This window comes from Notothenia rossii (genome assembly GCF_949606895.1).
Source record: "Notothenia rossii genome assembly, chromosome: 8".
NCBI lineage: Eukaryota > Metazoa > Chordata > Actinopteri > Perciformes > Nototheniidae > Notothenia > Notothenia rossii.
The window spans coordinates 27,454,589-27,475,186 of NC_136906.1; the positions used below are offsets into that span (position 1 = coordinate 27,454,589).

The following is a 20,598-nucleotide window of genomic DNA, read 5'->3' on the forward strand; positions in this document are numbered from 1 at the left end:
TATTTTTGCGTTGAGTAGAAATGATGAGTCTTCTTCACACTAATGGGAAATTTCATTGATAAGAGTCTACTGTTGTTCTGTTTTTTATGAAAAAAAAGGCCATGTTTGAAAGGACTCTCCAATTACTGTGTTGGTTACCATTATCACCCCATCCGTTCAACAGCTGCCAGAATGTGCGGGACAGATATAATGGAGACTAATGTGTCGACACTTGTGGTCCTCGGGCCCGTTTCAAACGTGATTTGTGGGCACTGCTTATATGCAGATTTCATTGTGAAAGCATTACTTTTCTCAAATGATTGTAGCTTGCAAATTACATATACATCTGCGAGTCCTAGAGGGCTTTTGCATGCTCCTGCATGGTTTGCAATAATTTGTTGTCTTGATGAATGAAATCTGTAAAAAAGAAAAGGTTATTTGTTTTTTATGGTCTTGCTGCCCCTGCCCTGGGAAAAAACTTCCCCATATGTGTACTATAGCAAATATCCTGTCAATATAGGTTTGTTCTGAATAAACCAACGTTGAAAGGACTTCTAGGAGATGTGCTAACCACGAACTACAGTAGAATGCAGCTTCGACAAGACATTTATTTGACTTAAAAATTGTAAAAAGATTCATCCTGGAACCGATTGGCTTTGCTTCTGACACCAATAACCTTCTGGGGGCACGGGGCTATATTTCAAGGGGGTTCCCATGTAGCCAGTGAATGTTCAATCCAAAACTTCCTTTTCTGTTTGCTGTTCATTGTTTAAAGTCCAATTAGCAACTTGAGACAATGAATGGAGCTGGATTTACTATTCAATGTCTATGACTAGGTGTTTTTGAAGCCAATTTAAAATAAAAAGCGAATAAAAGGCTGTATGATCGTCAGACGATATCCCCATGGGTTCTGATATTTCGTTTAGGCAAATGGGTTCCAATGTTCTCTCTGTTCTTCTGCATACAACCAATGCCTGTTCAGAAGTGATTGATCGATACTACTACCCAACATTCAAAATAGTACGGAATTGCCAACAGTTTTCTGCATTCATATCCAGACATCTGTTTAAAAAGATGAGCAAATATATAATTTTAGACTCCAAATTACTGTTCTGTAAAGTACTGGTATTGTGTAAAGCTGCCGTCACATTATCTGCGGTAAAACTGCAGGGCCCGAAACAGTGGTGGTACTGCCAGCTCGACCTTTCAAAGCATAACCAAGAGTAAAATCTACGTGAAGCCGCACAGGCAGACAAGGGAGTCAACCATAGAAGAAGAACTAATCAGCCGTTCTCTGTACCCTACTATGTGGTGAGCATAGAGCTAATCGCTTATCATGTGAAGGCAGCTTAAGGTTGTATTTGTTCCAAGCAAGGCCAGGAGTCTTGATGCTGTTGTCTCTCCCTGATAATCTCCATATTATTTCTCCTCAGGTGATAAGGATGTAGATGAGTACTACACGAGGAAGCATCATCATCCTGACTTTGGCGGCCGGGGACCAACCCACATGGTGAAGCTAAACTCAGAACCCCAGCAGCACCAGCAGCACCAACAGCACCAACAGCACCAACAGCACCAACAGCACCAACAGCGGCAGCGTCCCCGCCGAGTGCAGAGGGCCATGTCCCAGGATCACGTCCTGTCCCCTCCCAGGACGCCACGTCGTGGGGACTATGGCTTATCGTCCTACGGCGTCATGGCAGCTGCATCATACAGCAGCAGCCGGCACCTCTCAGAGGAGCAGCTGCTGTCAGCAGACCGCCTCCAATCCCAGGATCCTTTGCTGTCCCCCGCTATGAGGCGCGACAAGTTCCGGGAGAAGGCGATGGCGCGGGCGATGTCTCACGCCGACATGCTGATGCCCGTCACGCCCACCATGGACCGCCACAAGATGACCAAGATGCACTCTCAACCCACTGCCTCTACCGACTACAACACGCTGACGGTCAACCACCAAGCGCCGACATCTAAAAGGCAGGCGTTTGCCTCCCGACGAACACACACCGTGGACCAACTACAGTACATTCCCGGCCACCACCACACATACCGCACTGCCAGCAAGAACGAAGTAACTGTTTAACCACAGATTGGAAGGATTCCTGAGACACAGACGTCGACAGAACTCTTCAAAATCAGCAAATCTCTTGTGCAGAGGTCTTCTTATTATAACAACCTCCTACATTAAAAAAAACTCTTCCAGCTTTTTAGCACAAGCTTCCTGTGTCATCAAGAATCAACCCCAGCAAAGACATCTCTCTCTTAGAGCATCATAAGGGCTTTGCGTGTTGACACAAAGAGGGATCCTTCATGTCAGACGTTTGACGGCCTGAAGAAAATATTTTTTAAACTGGACATGGGACTGGATAGGAATTGTATCAACTTTATAAATATATAAATATACTATATTTACTATTTGTATTTTCAGTCCTTATTATAGCTTTAGAGATTCTCATTGACTGATGTAAGCACTTCAAGTGGTGCCTCTTGAACTCGTCCCCTTTCAGTGAAGAAGTGGATTTATGGGTTAAAAAGCACAATTACTGAATTCCCTTTTTTGTTTGATTTAATTGACTCTTCTTCTTTGGTAAACGGCCAGGACATAGCAGCTTAATAGTTAAAACAGAGGCTATTTCTGTTGCATACAATAGATGATTGTAAATAGGCTATATTAGCAGCATTAGAACAAGAAAAGCTGGCCCTTTGACTATATTGTTTGGTTTGGTTTTCTCCCACCTGGAATATTTCTTAGATTCCCAATTAATACTTTTAGTTTTAGATAAGTCAAAGATCCCAAATGAATAATATTTCCACAGATGTCTGCAAAATATGTGGATTTAATATGTATATGGGAAGTATTTTTTTCTTTCTACTGTGCTTGTAGCATAGAATGATTGCGTATGAAATAACCTTTTACCACCGTCGGCTGGCAGCTTAAGTCTGCAGGTGGAAATGAAGCTTGATGGTTGTTTGACCTAGCTTAATTTCTGTTCACACATCTTTTGTCATCCACGAAGATGACGCTTCACCGCCCTTTCTGCTCGGTTTGTGATTGGCCAGCTGCTTTCATCTCTACATATCAGGTACTCGTTGTGTCGGAGCGCATGGATCGAGCCGTAGTTTTGCATCGATGTGTTGACGGAAACAATCAGTAATAATGAGGACATCATAATCAAGCATTACTTAAAACTGTGACCTGTTTGTCCAGATGTTTTCATTAAAGCAATGCCTTATTGTATGGAATCCCATGTGCTCTTAATTGAACAATCATGCTTTTGTCAAATGTCACGTGTTTGTGCAATATTATTGATTATAGTTTACCAGCAGAACCAGCAGTAAAATCCCGTTCAGTGATAGATGATACAGTATACCTCACAAAACATTCAAATAAAAGAGTCCCAAACTTTAAAAGGAAAACTATAAATATATACTAAAGGGTATTTCTATTTAAAAATCTGTCTAAGTATCTCTAAACTATTTTAGCTTTATTGGAGGTCTGTTGGCTCATACAGTGCTTATTTTTGCCGCTGTTTAGTCAGATGAATTAGAAATAAGAGGTCTTCATGGGTTCACTTAGGTCCTTGTGTTCAAGACGAACTGGAACCACAGTTGGACTGGGTCTCTAATGTGATCTTAACCATACTTGTCATTAATTATATTGATTTCAGTTGGTTCTGGCCAAGGTGGTCTTTTGCATTTTTATCTATGCGTAGACGGTTTCTGCACGGTAAACGTTGTGGTGATATTGTGTTTGTAAACTACCTGATTATTTTGATTTGCTCTTTTGTACAAAATTAGGGAACAGTTTTTATACAGCCATTTTCTAAGTTATCTGCCCACCCTAGATATTCAGCTTATATCTTGTTTTCTAACAACGTGGCTTATTTTAGGCCTGGTATTTCTCATGCAGATTCCTTGTGTTTGAGGGCATCAAGATCCATAGGGAGTAAGACTTTGCATTGGTCCTGGAATTATACTCCATAAAATCGGGTAAGGGTAGGGTTTCGGTTATGAGTTGATCCAAATGGATTCTCTAACATCTCTTATTCAACAATGGCTCATAATCATTGAAGGGCCAACTATAAAATGAAGGAAACATACAAAGATCATCACAGTTATTCCCCCTTGCAACGATGCTATGGGTGCGACTGTTTTGGCTTTTAGAAGGCCTACTTCTCTAGGTCCTAAATTACGATGTAAGTCCCAAAACCAAAAGATAAAAATGCAAGTGCCATGTTTGAAGACCCACCATTTTTGAAAAAAATACTTGATCATTTTTTGGAGGGTTTTCCTTATGTCCATTTCAAATAATATCATTTTGGACTCATGAAGATCTCTACTGTAAATTCCAATAGCCTTGACATTATGTATATTTATTTTCAAATATTTTGATTGGTCCAAAACAGTCTGCTGTAGGAAAAGCTATATATGTCCTGCTCTGTTCATTCCTAGAATTGCAAGAATTATGACATTTGTGAGTATGTCACAGAGATAACATTAAATAAAACTTGACCTTATTGTGAAATAAAAACATCAGTATCATTGCTGTTTCTATGATCAGATATTTGAGTTGTACTTTACTGTATATAAAGACTTGAATACAATGTTATCTGTGATTGGAATTGTATTTTTTCCAAATGGCAGAAAATCAACATCTCATTACACATAAATCTATTATTTTTTGTTTAAATATGCTCTTGTCTTGTTTCACATGTTTTTGAAATGGCTGTCTTTACGATGTTGTTTTTTTAACATTGAGCTTGTACTGTAGGGATGTAGAAAGTGGGCCAAATTAATTCAAAAAATTAATTTCCTTAACTTATTTTAAATGTAATATGCTACTTTTCAATGTATGCCAATATGATGTCAATTAGAGATTGTCTTTTTTTTCAAAAGGTTTGTCTTTGTACATATTAAATGATTTTATTATTTCCTTTTTTCTGAGACTGCTTGCCGGTAATGAAGTATATTTGATAGATATGGGTGTGGGGGGAGAACAATTAATTGTTCTGTAGACAGCTTCAGACAGATATCTGTACACTTCCACCTCGCTCAACCAACCTTCACAAACTTCTGTTGATTTATTTAATAATGATGTCATCCCAAGAGCCTTTTTATCGATGTGCAATATTTCCTAATCATGCAGCATAACTCTATAGTCACTTTTACAATGTTGTGAGGTTCATTTGCTCCCATAAAGGCTATGTGTCTTTTTCATTTAGGGCTGTTGTCTTTTCATAGTCAAAGAGGAGTTTTTTTATTATACAGCTCAATGTGGTATGAATGAAAAAATATTTCTGTGTAATTGCACAACTAACTGGAGACTAATTTAAAGGCTTCAAAACAAATATGACTGTTCTCGTGCATTCTTTTGTTTGTTTACAAACTATTAAAGCAAATAATGTGTTGTATACAGCAATTTAATCGCTTTTTATTCATGAAATATAGTAATGATATCACAAACGTATAACACATTTATTTGATAAACTTTGTGCGCTAGAACATCAGTTAAATCAACTACCTTGCTATTAGCCTGGCTATGCTATGTTAATCGTGCTACTTCCACATAGGAAAGCTGAGTTTGGATTAAACCAATTCAAGAGTTGTGAAAAATAACTGGAACAAGGACAAATATTACAGTGGTAACAGTAGAATTACATATTTCTCATAATGACCCAGGAGAGATCCTGGTTATTTTTTGCTAAACACATTGGCTACAGACCTAGATTCATGAGGTAAGACCTCATTTTCTGAGCTGGCATGTACTCATTATCTTTGTTCCATTTTTTAATGATGTACTAAAATGGCAATGTGATACAGTGGGAACATTTAGAAATGTCCAAGATATCCACCCTGCTGGGACACATTAGCATTGCCACTAGCTAGCTAGCTTTGCACTTACTTTCATCTTAGATTGAATAACCCTTTGATTAGCGATGTAGAAATAATGCAGATACAACAAATGATATGACCCAGTTTGAGTTGTGAATTCTGATAGGTGTAGAGTTTGCTATTTGGTGTTGGAATAAAATAAAGATCTGGATACCTATGGTGACCGACCCGTGCAAACGTGCTACGACGGTCCAAAACATTTCCATAAGAAGAAACGTTTCTTATGGAAATATTTATATTTATATTTGCACCACTTTAAAAAATGATGCAAATATAAAAACACAAATGTGCCAAAACACATGCAAAAGAAGAATCATCTTCACCAACTTGACGACACACGCATCAACTTCATGAAACATGTGCAGGGTTTACTTAAAGCTTTGCATAAAATAAATGCTGCAGGAAACTGAAATCACAACATAAATTGGGGCACTAAAAAGTGATACACAGCTACAGACACCATTCAAATATTAAACTATTCAGCATTTTCAGCTATCGATTCTTGATTCTTCACTATTTGTCCTACTCTTCCAGTTTAACATTTCACTTTCAGTCATTGCAATGCATTTGAGCTGTAACAATGTGATTCAAATCATTTCACTTTTCTGCATTTCTCCGCTAAGTTCAGCAACACACTTACTTGGTTTTTGTAGCTAAAAGCAGCTACCATTCAGCTAATAAAATATTCAGCTTTTTCTGCATTTTCAGCTAAATTCGGCCACAAATGTTCACAGTTTACAGCATTCACACACATTTTCTGCAGGAAATGCATTTTCTAGTTCCCACTAGTTTCCGAAACTCATCAAAACCTCTCAGCATTTCTTTTATCTAAGAGGTTTACTTAGGTTTTACTGTCCATTTTTCACCATTAGCTTGATATCATACATACAGCCGTTACTATATCATGATTTAAACAAAGTTAAACAACGAGTGCGTTCTGAGTAGTCATCAAACAGTGGGATTCTTTATGAGGTTTTCCTACATATGAGACAAAACCCTGAAATACTAGTTTTTCTATATCATGCAGAGGTTTATCCAACCAAATGTTTCATTCTTCCTAATGCTTTGCCTCTTTCATCCAGTATATTTTTGCCTTTAATTGAAGAGAGGACAGATGTTTGCAGTTCTGTTTTTCAGCTGTTCTAAGCCTCTGGCTTTCTTATATACCACAGTTAATTATTTACAATCATGCCCAGCAACACAGAACGAATACAAAGCAACAGATGGAAAAGCCAAGTGACCACTGTTGGTTTCAGGTTCGTGCAACAATAAACGTGCAATTGAATGTGGCACTTGAAAAGTGGTGCTTTTCAGGTCTCACACTATCAATAGAATGGCAGAGTGAAAGCAATTCCAGAATGTGATTGAACAAGCATTTACTTTACTGCAGTCTTTGTAAGGTTCACCTTTTAATCCCGTTTATCTTCACGTAGGTTAAAAGATTTGGTCAAAAGGTGACTTCTATGCCCATTTGTTTATTGAGCGCAAAAAAGGCAAGTCAATAATTGTGACCTTGTGTGGAGAAAGTTTTTACCAAGTTTCCTTGGAGAGCAGCTGTTTGGAGAGAACTACTTTCTTACAGTTTGTACACAGACTGTGTGCTTGGCGTTGTGCTCAATCAATAAAAACAGAGCTCTTTAGTTTCCTAGACGGTCACCATAGAACTGTTCCCATAGGATGTGTTAGCCGTGTATTGAATACATACCTATCTTTACCTGTTATGTAACCTCATCCATCTCTCTGTCCTCTTGAGGGGAGAACAGGGTGTACTGTCACACTAACTAGATCTCGCTCCCTAGAATTCACTGTTCTGTAGTAATGATATGGGCGACACAGAGGTGAGAGGACTTGGGTTTTTTTAATGGTAAGATTAAAATGTTGCAGTTCTGTGTTTTCTCTCTAGGATTTTACACAATTACTTTTAAACAAAACGAATATCACAGTTAAAATCTAAATTAGTCATAGTTTTTTTCTTTTCTTAGCTAGGCTACAAACAGTGCTGGTCACATTATCTAAGGGGTTTGTTGGGTGACAGCCATAAGAATGATGAATTCATTTTAAGAATTGCCTCCATTTTCTATTTCTCCCCATTAAAATAACATAACCAACCAGGAAGTGTGCATAAGACGTAACTGGCAGTGCATATATTTTGGTCAGAATATGCTTAATGAGATGAGAACAGACAGCTTGTACAAAAATAGTACCAGTTTCTTCAGTGCTATCTACCTTAGTTAGTGAATAATTAAACACATCCTTTCTTTTTTACAAATACTTTTAAAAAAAAACAGCAATAATAAAGCTATCCAACCTGCCTTTCCCTCACAATTAAAACTTTTGTTGTACCCCTGCTCACTGACACATCAACACAAAGCATTGAGACTTTGACTAAACTGAGGCCCCATGTATTAGTGCCTACTGTCCATCACATCCTGTAACCCATCTGAAACCTCCTTGAAATCCTTGATCGAGCAGCCATTGCATTTCTCACAATAGCAGAACACAACTTATGGTTACAACATTCCAGACACAACTGGTTTTATAGGTAGCTATAGTGGACGTGGTTTCCACTTTCTTCAATGCCCATCCATTTGCATTTAGATGGAAAAAATGGGGCAAGGTTATCTGGACAACTATGGCTCAAATGGAGGGGCAATGGTCAAATGTTTGGCCATAAAACAATTTAAATCCTTTCTCCGAGTGTCCTCATCGGGTGAATTAATTCAGTATCCTTCTTGAATGATTCTGATCTTGAGAAACAATCATTGTCATTTTTGTATCTGAAAAGGTGACATTGTAACATGCCTTATCAGTGATTCAACCATGAGTTTGTCTGTGCCACCAGAAAATATACCGTGTCTATTCAAAACAAATGTCGGTGCCAACAATGTAAAATATCCCATAAATCTTCCTGTCCAGTCATTTTGTATCACTGATGTCTTGCTGTGATGGGTTGACCTTTCAGTTTTGTATAAAATAAAACAAATGCAGACCACCGGGATGAAGTCTGAACTTTTCTTTTTTATTTCTTTTTTATTTTATTATTCCTGAGATTCGTTAGGTGCGTAGACTGGCAGAGTGAAGGGTTTCAAAAGGGCTGCAGTTGACCTTTTATATCAACGCCAACTGATCCGATCAGAAACCACAACATGGCGAGGGACAAGTCCTGCTCAGAGTGATTGATGGGACACACAAAGGACTGCGGGACAGAGCTGTAACCAACGCAAACACAGTGTGAGCAGCTAAAGACTTGGCCAGATCCTTTATCCGCAATAATCAATGTTGCTAAGTTAAAAAAGGAGTCAATTGACCTTTTGATAAGCCCCTCCTTCTTAAGTTGCTGTTGCTAGGCCTGTCAATCTAATGCAACCCGCATGTCAATATGGCATTTTCAACAAAGTCATTGCAAGATACTCCAAAGGAAATACCTTAAAGATGTATGGAATAGCTCTGAAATCCCTGACAAACATTTACAGGAAAAACATTAATCTTGCACAGCTTGGTACGTCAATATATGGTTTTCAGTAAACATTTAGGTATGACTCATCAGAACTCTAAATATTTAACATAATAATTTATTATCACCATATTACTTTGAACGCTCCAGGATATTGCTCGAACAACATGGGCTTGGTCAATACCCTGGATTTCATTATAGTTAATAATTAATAAATTAACAATAAACGTAAAGATACACAAAAAAAACATAGACGCCGAATATTTTTTTATTCTCAGGCTTTTAATCCATATTCTTGGTAATGACCCAGTATTCCCACGCTGTCTCGTAATATGTTTAATATTGGCTCATATTCATAACATGTATAATTAAAATCCAAAATTGGCAACTTTATTAATTTTGTCACTAGCCAATCCATAGCAGAAACCCAATTGGTTCAGCACATGTGGCAGATGAGCTACTTCCTGTCATTTATCTTGATAAGTGACGCATATTCTCAGAAATACTTATTGATAAAATATGTTTTGTGTGAAATGTACTTCCTGTCTTTTTGGTTTCCCGCCTGTTTGATTGTAGGATTGTGTTCACCTGCTGCCCTTGTGTTTCTGCCTTCTCTCTACAGTTGTGTCTTGTCTTTGTGATAAGTCTTGAGAGTACAAAGGCCTGTCTCCGCTTGTGTTCTTTGTCGTCGTCATTCTGCATATCCTGATTTTTTTACCCTTTGACAATCAAGTCAACAAGTTTCTTCAACAATGCTTGGGGGTACAATGCAATGTTTTGTATGTTTAATCTAAAAAGATAATTGGTACCTATTGTTTGAAGATGAATGCATTGGACTGAAAAGAACAAAAATTCCTCATTAAAAAGGAAAACATTGAAATAATAAATGTGCTAGGTTTCTTCCCTCTGCTGAACCACCTGGGCTGAAACAGGGACCATTATCTGAGCTGCAATTACACCAACAGCATCCAACCTGAGCAGAAATTGGACGATTCATGTTATTTATGGTCACACAGCTCGACCTCCACACCTCCAGGGAGAAACCAGTGTATGTGTGCATCATGTAAATGCAGCGAGTTAATAGAGCTATGAAGCCGTGTGTAAACACCACGGCATTCACCGGTGACCATGCCACCATGGGAGTCTGATGATGGATGCATCTAATAGGCAGAGGAGGCTCTCATTGCACCACACACTCTCTCACACACACACACACACACACACACACACACACACACACACACACACACACACACACACACACACACACACACACACACACACACACACACACACACACACACACACACACACACACACACACACACACACACACACACACACACACACACACACACACACACACATGCATAGTTCTCATAGGCGGCGGTTATCGATCCCTTCCCAACACACTGCTTCACCACTGCTTAAATGAGAGCAGTCAATAGTAGAGCTGTCTGTGAGACGGCCCACAGTGTCTCTGCAGGGGAATGATGGATAATTTCTGAATAAGGCTGAAAAGATTGTTTTCTTTTTAAAGAGGGGAAATTGTGTAACTACAGCCTAAAGAGGAAAATCCACAAAAATCGATTGTTTGTCTGTTCTTTTTTTTTTTAGTAGAGATTTTTTTATTGTTGTATTTTTGAGTTCCTCAAGCTTTCATGAGTTTTACGAATGTAAAGAAATCAGTATTCTCAGGGATAATGAAAGACCTTCTATTTTTTCCACAATTCTTGATCATCAGGATGGAGAGGTAAAGATTTATGACTGGCAAAGGAAACCATTTCATCTGGTTAAATCAGACATTGCACTTTTAAAATTGTTCTTTTGACAGTGATAAATGTAACCACACTGCTTTACTCCCTGATATCAAATTTGTGGCATTTCATTTCTTGTTCTTTGAGCTGCTATCCTACGGTGGCCATCATGTGCAAACGCGTTGGGGTCACCAACCTTTTTTAGGATGAGAGCTACTTCCAAAAATAAAACAAGTCGGGGGCTACTTTTACTCCTCTTTTTTTGTTTTTTGCAGTGTATATATTTAGCACATTTTAACATTATTATATGCTTACCTTTAACCTTTGTGTGCTGTTTGGGTCTATGGGACCCGTTTTCAGTGTTTACTAAAATAACATGTATGCAATTTAATTATTTTAACCTGCTTTATTTCGGGGTGGACCTCACATCCTCCAGGGGAATTTTCTTTTAAATGTTGAAGTGAAATGCATCAATCTGGAGCACTTTGAGCACAAAATGAATTGATGGATACAGCTCTCAACACTCATATGAAGGGGATTTTATACATTTTGGATTTGCTTGGCGAGCTATTTTTAGAACATGCTCGGCGGGCGACTCACGTTGCCCCTGCGGGCGACTAAGTGCCCGCGGGCACCGTGTTGGCTACCCCTGCCTTAACTTAACAATAGCTAACCTAGGTATTTCAAACATACTGAAAAAACACTTACAAGTATGAAAAAATCACTCACAGTGATATAATCCCCGAACATTAACAAGCGCTCCAGTCCCAGCTGTGTATCACTTTTTAGCGCCCCATTTTCTGTTGTGATTTGAGCTTCTTGCAGCATTTATTTTATGTAGCACTTTAAGTAAACCCTGCACATGTTCCATGAAGTTGGTGAATGCTTCCTAAATACTGTGCATGTGTTGTCAAGTTGGTGAAGATGATTCTTCATTTGCATGTGTTATTGCACATTTGTGTTTTTATATTTGCATTATTTTTTAAAGTGCAGCACGTTTCTTCTTATGGAAACGTGTTGGAACGTTGTAGCATGTTAGCACGGGTCGGTATCCAGATATTGATTTTATTCCAGCACCAAATCGTAAACTCTTTATCTCCAAAGGGTCTTTTTACCACTGAGTTCCTTAACCAGATGCAGGGGGTTTGGAGAGCAATCACTAATTGGAATATTATTCAAGGTATAAAATTGCAGTCACACTAGTGAACTCTCTCCTGTTTTCAAAACGCAGATCCTTTACAGATTAAGATGGTGATGAGTATAAAGTAACCACTTGCAGGCAGGTAATAATCCACAACCTGGGTATGATTTGAGTAATTTCCTAATGAGGCTTAGCAAAGCACCGCCGTATAGCCCTCAATGTGCTCAGGTTTCATCACCTCGGTAATCACCTCAGTTAAAGTGAAGTTACTGGACTGTTGATGATGATTACCATCATCACCGTAATCACAACAATTAGGGGGGTCGTTATTGTATTCCTCTTCAGAAAGAAGGTGAAAAGAGGTGCTGCAGCACAGGCAGTATGAGAAAAATAAATTACTTTCTGAACATTGAAGCATGTAAACATCTCCCATTAGAGGCACAAAATACAAATATGAACCTGATAATGAGCCTAATATGTCCTCTTTAAAAAAAAATGTTACACTAGAGCCAGGAAAGTGAACAAATTAAACTCCTGAAGAATTGACTTACAATAAAAAAAATAGAAACTAGATTTTAACCTGTTCGAAAATGACATTCCCAGAACAAATGAACATATCTTCCCCTCTAAAAGGGTTAAATTAATAATCTTTTTTCTCAAAGAAATTATAAACCTGTGAGTTGGATGTAGAAAAGTCAGAATCAATATAGATGTTTTTTATTTTAAAGAAAATTCAGATTGAACATGGTAAAAAACTGTAAATGATAGTGTCCATCCAAAATATATTTTGTACTTATAGTGAAAACTAACCTTGGATGATGGGTTAGTAGACTAAAAGCTTTTGGAATCCAAAGTATAGATAATAACCCTGTATCAAGATTGATGCAAAACAAGTGATATTTTACCTTTTTAGACAGATTTAGCAAAAAACTGTTCGGGGGCCATTTGGGTGGATTTTCCATATTTCTGGCCCCCCTTGCTCAATTTTGACATGTGACATCTCTTCCTGACAGTTGGAGCCAATAGAATCGAAGCGAAATCGTCCCATAGACTCTCATGTTAAATAAAAGGTGACGTCTTTGCGCATGCAAGCTTCTGCAGAGCGCAGGAATATCCAACCCAGTCTCATGGCATTTTCGAGTTCACCAACACGGTTTTTAATCTATTGATTCGTGTTCACCAACACGATGTTCCCCTTTTTTCGTGTTGCACAGCACGATTTTAAAAGCAATGTATTTCTATTGGTAGTCTCACGGCATTACGTGTTATAGCAGTGCTTCTCAAAGTGTGGTGCGTGGACCACTGGTGGTCCGTGAGCGCCCCCTAGTGGTCCGTGAGTATATTGGTAAAATTTCACATTTGAAATAAATAAATGAATTTAAGTTTTCCGCACTCTCGCGGGAATATCTCTGCAATGGAGCGAGTTTAAGTTTCATTTTCAATTGCATGATATAGCCCAGCGCAACACCTTCATCACACATGTTGCCTCTTGTTTGTACCATTTTAAGGCGATTTGATATCTGTTCTAGAAAAACTATGTGATTTTGGATATTTGTGGAGTTAGGTGGTCCGCGAGTGTTTTTTTATTGGTTAAGTGGTCCTTGGTATGAAAAAGTTTGAGAAACACTGTGTTATAGGAAGACCGGAAGCTGTGTGGTTCATAAAAACATGTTCTTACATAATATCAAGCCACAATTATTGCTTTTATTTTAAATCGTATAATTTCTGACTTTTGTTGCCGTCTGTGAGGAAAATAAATGGGGCTGAGAGACTCAGGATACTGAAATCTGTATTTTTAAAATATTATTTTTTTCAAAATAACACACTGTTATTTACTAAACAATAACACATAATTATCCTTGTTTTTATTTATTGGTTTATTTCCATAATCTCGTGATTATTTTACGTCCGTCAGGAACTGAATTTCAAAATAAAAATAACTGGAAACAGACGTAGGCCTCAAGGAGTTTAGGATGGCCGAAGACACTACCCATAATCCCCGGCTATCGTTTAGGACTACAGTCCCCGTGATTAATCTTCAAGCTCTGGGATTGGATGTTGGAGTGGCAGTGCGCCAAGGTTAGCCTAGTGTCAAACAGCGGTTTGAAATGGAACAAAACCACGCCAGACTATCCAAAACTGGAATCGAACGCCCCCCCCCCCCCCCCCAGAACTACACATGCTGGCTTGTGCTTCGCAAAATGTTCTATGGGACGTCTCTACTGAACGTTTTCGTTTTTCCCACAATTCGAAGTTGCCATGACATTGGTGTTATCAAATGTAAAACATATAATTAATAAATGGGTGAAAATCGCTTGTGTCCATAATGCGCAGCATTAATATATACCCACATGACAGCTCATTGTTACTTTATAATTCTACTCCAGTACAATACAGAGGTTAACCTGGTATTTATACTCCAATAAACTTATTTGAGTTACTTTGCAGATTCTGATGAATGATGTGAAATATAAACAACCCTTAAATCAGACTTTAGTTACACCTGAGTAAAATTCAGGGAAGGTGATTGTCAAGTGCCAACAATCAGAGAGATATTTGATAGTTGGTGCTTGAGAAGACTAAACATTTATCTGCAATTGACACGAATGGAAACGGGTATATAAAGTAAATTCATTACTCGTTATTCTCTACTAATAGTTAATTAAATACTGTATAATGGCTATTTTGCACATCCCTTTCAAGATTTTCAAAGGTTATTGACATATCATATACACAACTACGGTGTATGCAATGAATGAAAATCTTGGGTCACAGGTTCCTCAACAGCGCATTACAAGACATCTATCAATATGTGTGCATACCTCCAACATTAAACTGTTGTTTTCTGCACATTTCTTATACTATCTACATACATAAGAGTATAATTCATATGTATAATATTAGTTAAAATAAGTGCTTCAACAAAGTTAACATTGCAGGAAAGCAATATATTAGACGTTAAGTACTTTGTCAGGCTTAATATTTATCTGTAGATAGATACCCCCAAAGCTTTTTTCAAATTTAAAAGAAGACCTTTATCTAAAGTATTATTTAATGTTTAAATAAAGGTTAATTCGTTTTTCTGTTTTGCACCTCCTCATATTAATATCTTTGTACATCCTGCACTAAACTGTTTTATTGTAGAGATCACTTACAGTATCTTCTTGATTTTTTATATTCTATATTTCTATCATTGACCTTCTATTTCCCCCTATGAAAGTATGTACTCTTAATATTTTCTTCATCAAATATAACACATAAAAACAATAATTCAATAACGTGCTTTAACCACTAGGCGGTGCACACAAGGTACACACAGCCATAATAACTTTGAATTATTAGTGTAGGACACTTATTTATGTACAACATCTGAAGATGTGTAGTTTTATTCATGTTTTCACATAATTTTACAGCATATTGCTATACTATTTCAGACTCAGTATTTACATTCTTATATTCAAAGAAAATCAGTAATATCTTTAAAAACTACAAGTCCTTTTATATCAGCTGTGCACCGTTATGGTGTAAATATAACCTATGAATTAGATCAAATGTAAAAGTCAGCCGAATTACTATTGATACTGCGAAGAGACGTATTGTGTGAAGAGAAATTGAAGATGTTGTTTAATTGTTGATATATTTATGATCCACGTCAAGTATTCAGTTTCGGCGGCATTTCTTCCAGTTTTTCCAAAGGTCTTCTCATCAGGGCTCTGATTTCATATCATATAAACACCAAATCCCAACATGCACTAAAACATCCAATCGGCGAGCTTAAACCATAGCTGAGGATCTAGGGTAATCGCTCGAAATGCCTACGTATCCGGTTATTTTATTTTGAAATTCAGTTCCTGACGGACGCCAAAAAAGCCAGAGATTATGGAACTAAACAAATAAATAAAAACAAGGATAATTGTGTGTTATTGGTAAGTAAATAACAGTGTGTTATTTTGAAAATAATAACAAATTAGAAGGAAAAAAAGATTTAAAAAATACAGATTTCAGTATTCTGAGGTTCTGAGCCCCATTTCTTTTCCTCACAGACGGCAGCAAAAGTCAGAAATTATACGATTTAAAATAAAAGCAATAATTGTGGCTTACTATTGAGTAAGAACATGTTTTTATGAACCACACAGCTTCTGGTCTTCCTATAACACGTGCCGTGAGACTGCCAATATAAATACATTGCTTTTAAAATCGTGCTGTGCAACACGAAAAAAAGGGGGAAATCGTGTTGGTGAACACGAATCAATAGATTAAAAATCGTGTTGGTGGACACGAAATGCCATGAGACTGGGTTGGAATATCCCTGCTCTGATATCTTGAAACGGAAAAGCAGTTTTATTGCTTATGGATTATCAGAACATTTCAAAGGGGACACAGACACATTGGATTAACCTATGGATTAACTACACCATCGTTTTTATCGTTTTAATGCCATGGAAGACCAGTTTTGACCAGATAAAGACCACGGTAAGCCATGTTAGCGTTTTTGGCTACCGAGCGCGACATGTTTTGATGTAGGTTTTTGTTATTTTCTCTGCGAATTTGTAATCTTTGAGTGTTGAGATGGGTACCAATAGTCTCTTTACGATCATAAACGATGTGTTGGATGTGCACTTCATGTTACTCTGAGAACTGGGATCACGTAAGTAACCTATAGTTTTCATTCATAACACTCTGTTCGATGTCTCACTATGGGATATTGAAACTCCCGTATTGCTAGACATGCTTATCTCAAAAATCACCAAAACAACCAGAACTTAACAGGTAGAACCCTGTCTCAACACGGGGCCCAGCACTGCGCGGGCCACACTTGGAGCAGGGACATCTAGCCTGTAAAAGCGGACAAAAGTGAGCGGTGAGTACCAGCTCGCTGCTGCGCAAATGTCTTGGATGGAAACAGCCTTGAACAAAGCCCAGGATGTAGCCAGACCACGAGTAGAATGAGCACGCAGGCCCGTTGGTGCCTGCAAACCCTGACTCGTATAAGCCAGTGCAATCGCTTCCACAATCCAGTGGGAGAGCCGTTGCCTGGTAACGGGCTCGAGTTACTTTGTAACAGTAGAAGACAGACTGTTTATTGTTTTTATTGTTTTTCTTTTCATTTTTATTGACTGCGCCCTTGGCTTCAAGCCTGGAAATGACAGTGGAAAATTATTTATTAGGAAACAATAATGATGACATGTGTTTGTGTGACTTAAACAGGCAGCAGAACTTGCTGTCTTTGATGTTAAGTCCATTTCCCTTATGGCGCAAACTTGAGGATGACGTTCTGGCATCACTCGAGGCGGCGGGAAGATGGGGGCATGATGGCACCCCGAAAACACATGAGCATCTAACACTGGAACGTGCTCTGGAGCTGGGGAACAGGGAACTTCCAGCTCTCTCGTCGAGGAGAGGAGAGGAGGCTGTCAGGCCGCCCGCTTCTTCTTCCTCGCCTGGTGGAAGAAAACCTGGGTCGGCTGTGCCTGAGCGGCAGCTGCCGGAACCGGAGATCTTCTTGGCCAGCTCACCCTCACCTCGTGCCTGGGCTGGGGACCCGGGACGGGCTGTGGTCTCTGCTGCTTTGGTATCTTGAACCGGGCAGGACGTGAGGCAGCTTGAGTGAAGGCCTGCCGCGGGACCGTTGAAGGTGGCAGCTGGACCCTTCGGGGGAGACAGAGCTGCAAAGCCTCGTCTTCCTTCTTTTTTGATTCGCATCTCAGCTGCATCGAAGCGAGAGCGGAGCCAAATATGCCCTCGGGAACAATAGGCATGTCCACATCCTCTTTTTCCCGGTCTGGAAGGTTTGTCAGGTTGAGCCACCTGGCTCTCTCCTGTACCACCATAATTCCCAGTGCTTTGCCCGTGGCTTGGACTGCACAGCGCTACACACGGAGGCAAATGTCCGTGATCACTGCGATCTCGTCCCACAAGGTACGCTCAGGTTTGCTCGACAAGTCTTCGCAGAGCTCCGCCTGGTAGGCGGTCAGCAGCGAGGAGACATTGAGTGCCCTGGCGGACAAAGCTGCGGCTTTATAGGCCCGTTCGGTCATCGCTGACTGAAAACGGTCTGCCTTTGCCGGTAGCGTGGGGTTCCTGCTCGGTGTCGAAGCCAGCCTCGGTTGGAGGTGGGCTGCCACCAGCGGTTCCATGGGTGGCATGCGGAGCAGGCCGAGCCTCTCCATACCGTCCAAGTCCAGGGAGGAGGCACTCTGGATTGGGGCCTTGTTGCTGAAAGGGCGGTCTCTCCACGAGACCGACACCTCGTCCAGCATCTCCGGAAAGACTGGAAGGAGCGGCCTCTTCGTCTTCGCTGCTTGGGGCAATTGCTTCCCCTCGTAGCAAGATCTGGAGTTCTCCTTGGCCACTTCAGGCCATGGGATGTCCAGCCTGGACGCAGCGCGTTGACACATGGCCTGCAGGTCCACACTTAGGCAGGGCGAAGCTGGTGTGCTTTCGCCCGGGAGAGCGGACATCGCTCCCGGCTTTGCAGCCTGAGCCGATGAAACGAAGATGTCATCCTCGTGCTCATCCGAGTCGGACAGGAGGAACTCAGAGGCATCCTCTTCTTCCTCCATATAGTCCAACTCCAGGACATCCTCCGCGGGTGGAACCATGGTGAGGTCCAGTTGGGACCCCCGGCTTGACACAGCGCAGGGCTCCGCTCTCGCGGCTCTTGCCGTCACCGGACCCCAGCCTGACACGGCGTGGGGCTCCGGTTCAGCGGCTGCCACTGTTATTGAGCCCCAGCCTGACCCAGCGCGGGGCTCAATCTCTGCGGCGGACACCACCATGTCTTGATTGCCGGCCGGCGAATCAGCGGACATGAGGGGGTCCTGTCCCGACAAGCTAGCTTGGCGTGCTAGTCGTCGGCGGAGGCTCTTAATGGTGAAGCGGGCACAATGCCCGCACGAGCCAGGGTTATCGATATCCTCCTGGGCGTGTTCCAGCCCGAGGCAGGACGAGCAGACCTGGTGTGAGTCTGTGCCTGAGATCTTAAACCCGCAGCCGCATAGCCGAGCCTCCGAGTCCCTGACTCCTCTGGTGTTAGGGAGAGAAGGCTCCCTCTTTGTTCGCCTGGGTGTCTGCGTGGAGTGGACACGCTAGTAACAGGTACGTTACTGAGAAAAATATCCAACATTGTCGTTAATCCGAAAGGAAGAAGCGACGGCGTAGATTTTATTCTTTAAAGAATATTAACTGGTGTGTTAATACCTTTTGTTTTTATCTCCGTCTCCTCTGGTGTGAGAGAGAAAAGAGAACGTCCTCGCTACCGTGGTGTCGGTGTGGAGGGAAGAAAAACTAGCAACAGGTATGTTACTAGCTTGAAGAAAAAATCAAACCTTACCGTAATTTTGAAAGAAAGAAACGGCGAGGCAGATTACAATATTAACTGGTGTGTTAATATTGATCAGTCTTCTTGCAAAGCAAAAAAGTAACCGGCAAGCGCCCGTCGACCGAATGTTAGCTTTGGGTTCAGTCTGTGGACCGTTAAGCTAGCCCGGCTACTGATAATTCGAGATGTGCTCTGAAGCAAGAAGAGGTGTTTGAATGACGCTGCGTCGTAGCGCAAGCTACTTATAGGGTGGGTGGATTCCCTGACGTAGACGTCAAGATCACCAGCCAATCAGGATTGGCGTAATGAGATTGATGCTTCTGTTTGCATACGCGTTGAGGCGTATCCCATAGTGAGACATCGAACGGAATGTTATGAATGAGAACATTCATAGTTTATTAAATATGAAGGTTCCTTAGACGTTGTTTCCTGCAAATGACGCGATTTCTGCCCCGGATAAGGGTCCGTGGAGTTAAATGATGACGTTGGTCCCAGCTATCAGCTCTGTTTCCTTCGAAAAAAAGTCCTTCCTATTTCTATGTGCTCCACATCCCGAGAAAACAATCTTCAATTATAGTCAGAGCCTCCAGCCAGACTGATGAATAATATCCCGCCTGCTTCGTCTTATTGACAAACACCTTCATTAATCACAGAACATGCACACAATTCAGTCTCCATCTGCTACCAAGATAACAATGGCCCTAGTTTGCTAAATTCTCCACACACTGGCTTCTTACTGCTCTCTGTCATTCCTCCCTCTCTTAGCCTTGAGCTTTTCTTTGGGTTTTTCTCTTATTCAAAGTCACTTTGAGGTTTTTTTTTCCCTCCCCAATCTGGACTTGAAGCCATGAAGCCCAGAAAAGATTCCAGACTTCTGACTGGTCCGGGCCACAGAGCGGATCAATGTGCAGCACACCCAAGATCAGGCTCTCTCCAGAGGCTGAGACTGACTCATATATAACTCATATGTCCATTTGATGAAACGCCAGCAGAATATATATAGATATATCAATATAAAGAGCAATCTGAAAGGAACACCTTTTACACCCTGTGACAG

At 40.3% G+C, this 20,598-nt stretch overlaps 1 protein-coding gene across 3 annotated transcripts in view; it reads left to right on the forward strand.

Moving 5' to 3' along the window:
- The window catches only part of shisa6 (shisa family member 6), an 82,181-nt gene extending 76,794 nt beyond the window's left edge, over positions 1-5,387 (forward strand). For all 3 annotated transcript variants that reach the window (XM_079646067.1, XM_079646068.1, XM_079646069.1), the window contains one exon: positions 1,413-5,387. In XM_079646067.1, coding sequence (XP_079502193.1) covers positions 1,413-2,059 — 647 coding nt within the window. In that variant the 3' untranslated portion in view covers positions 2,060-5,387. The remainder of the gene's footprint in view (positions 1-1,412) is intronic.
- The last annotated feature ends 15,211 nt before the right edge of the window (positions 5,388-20,598 follow it).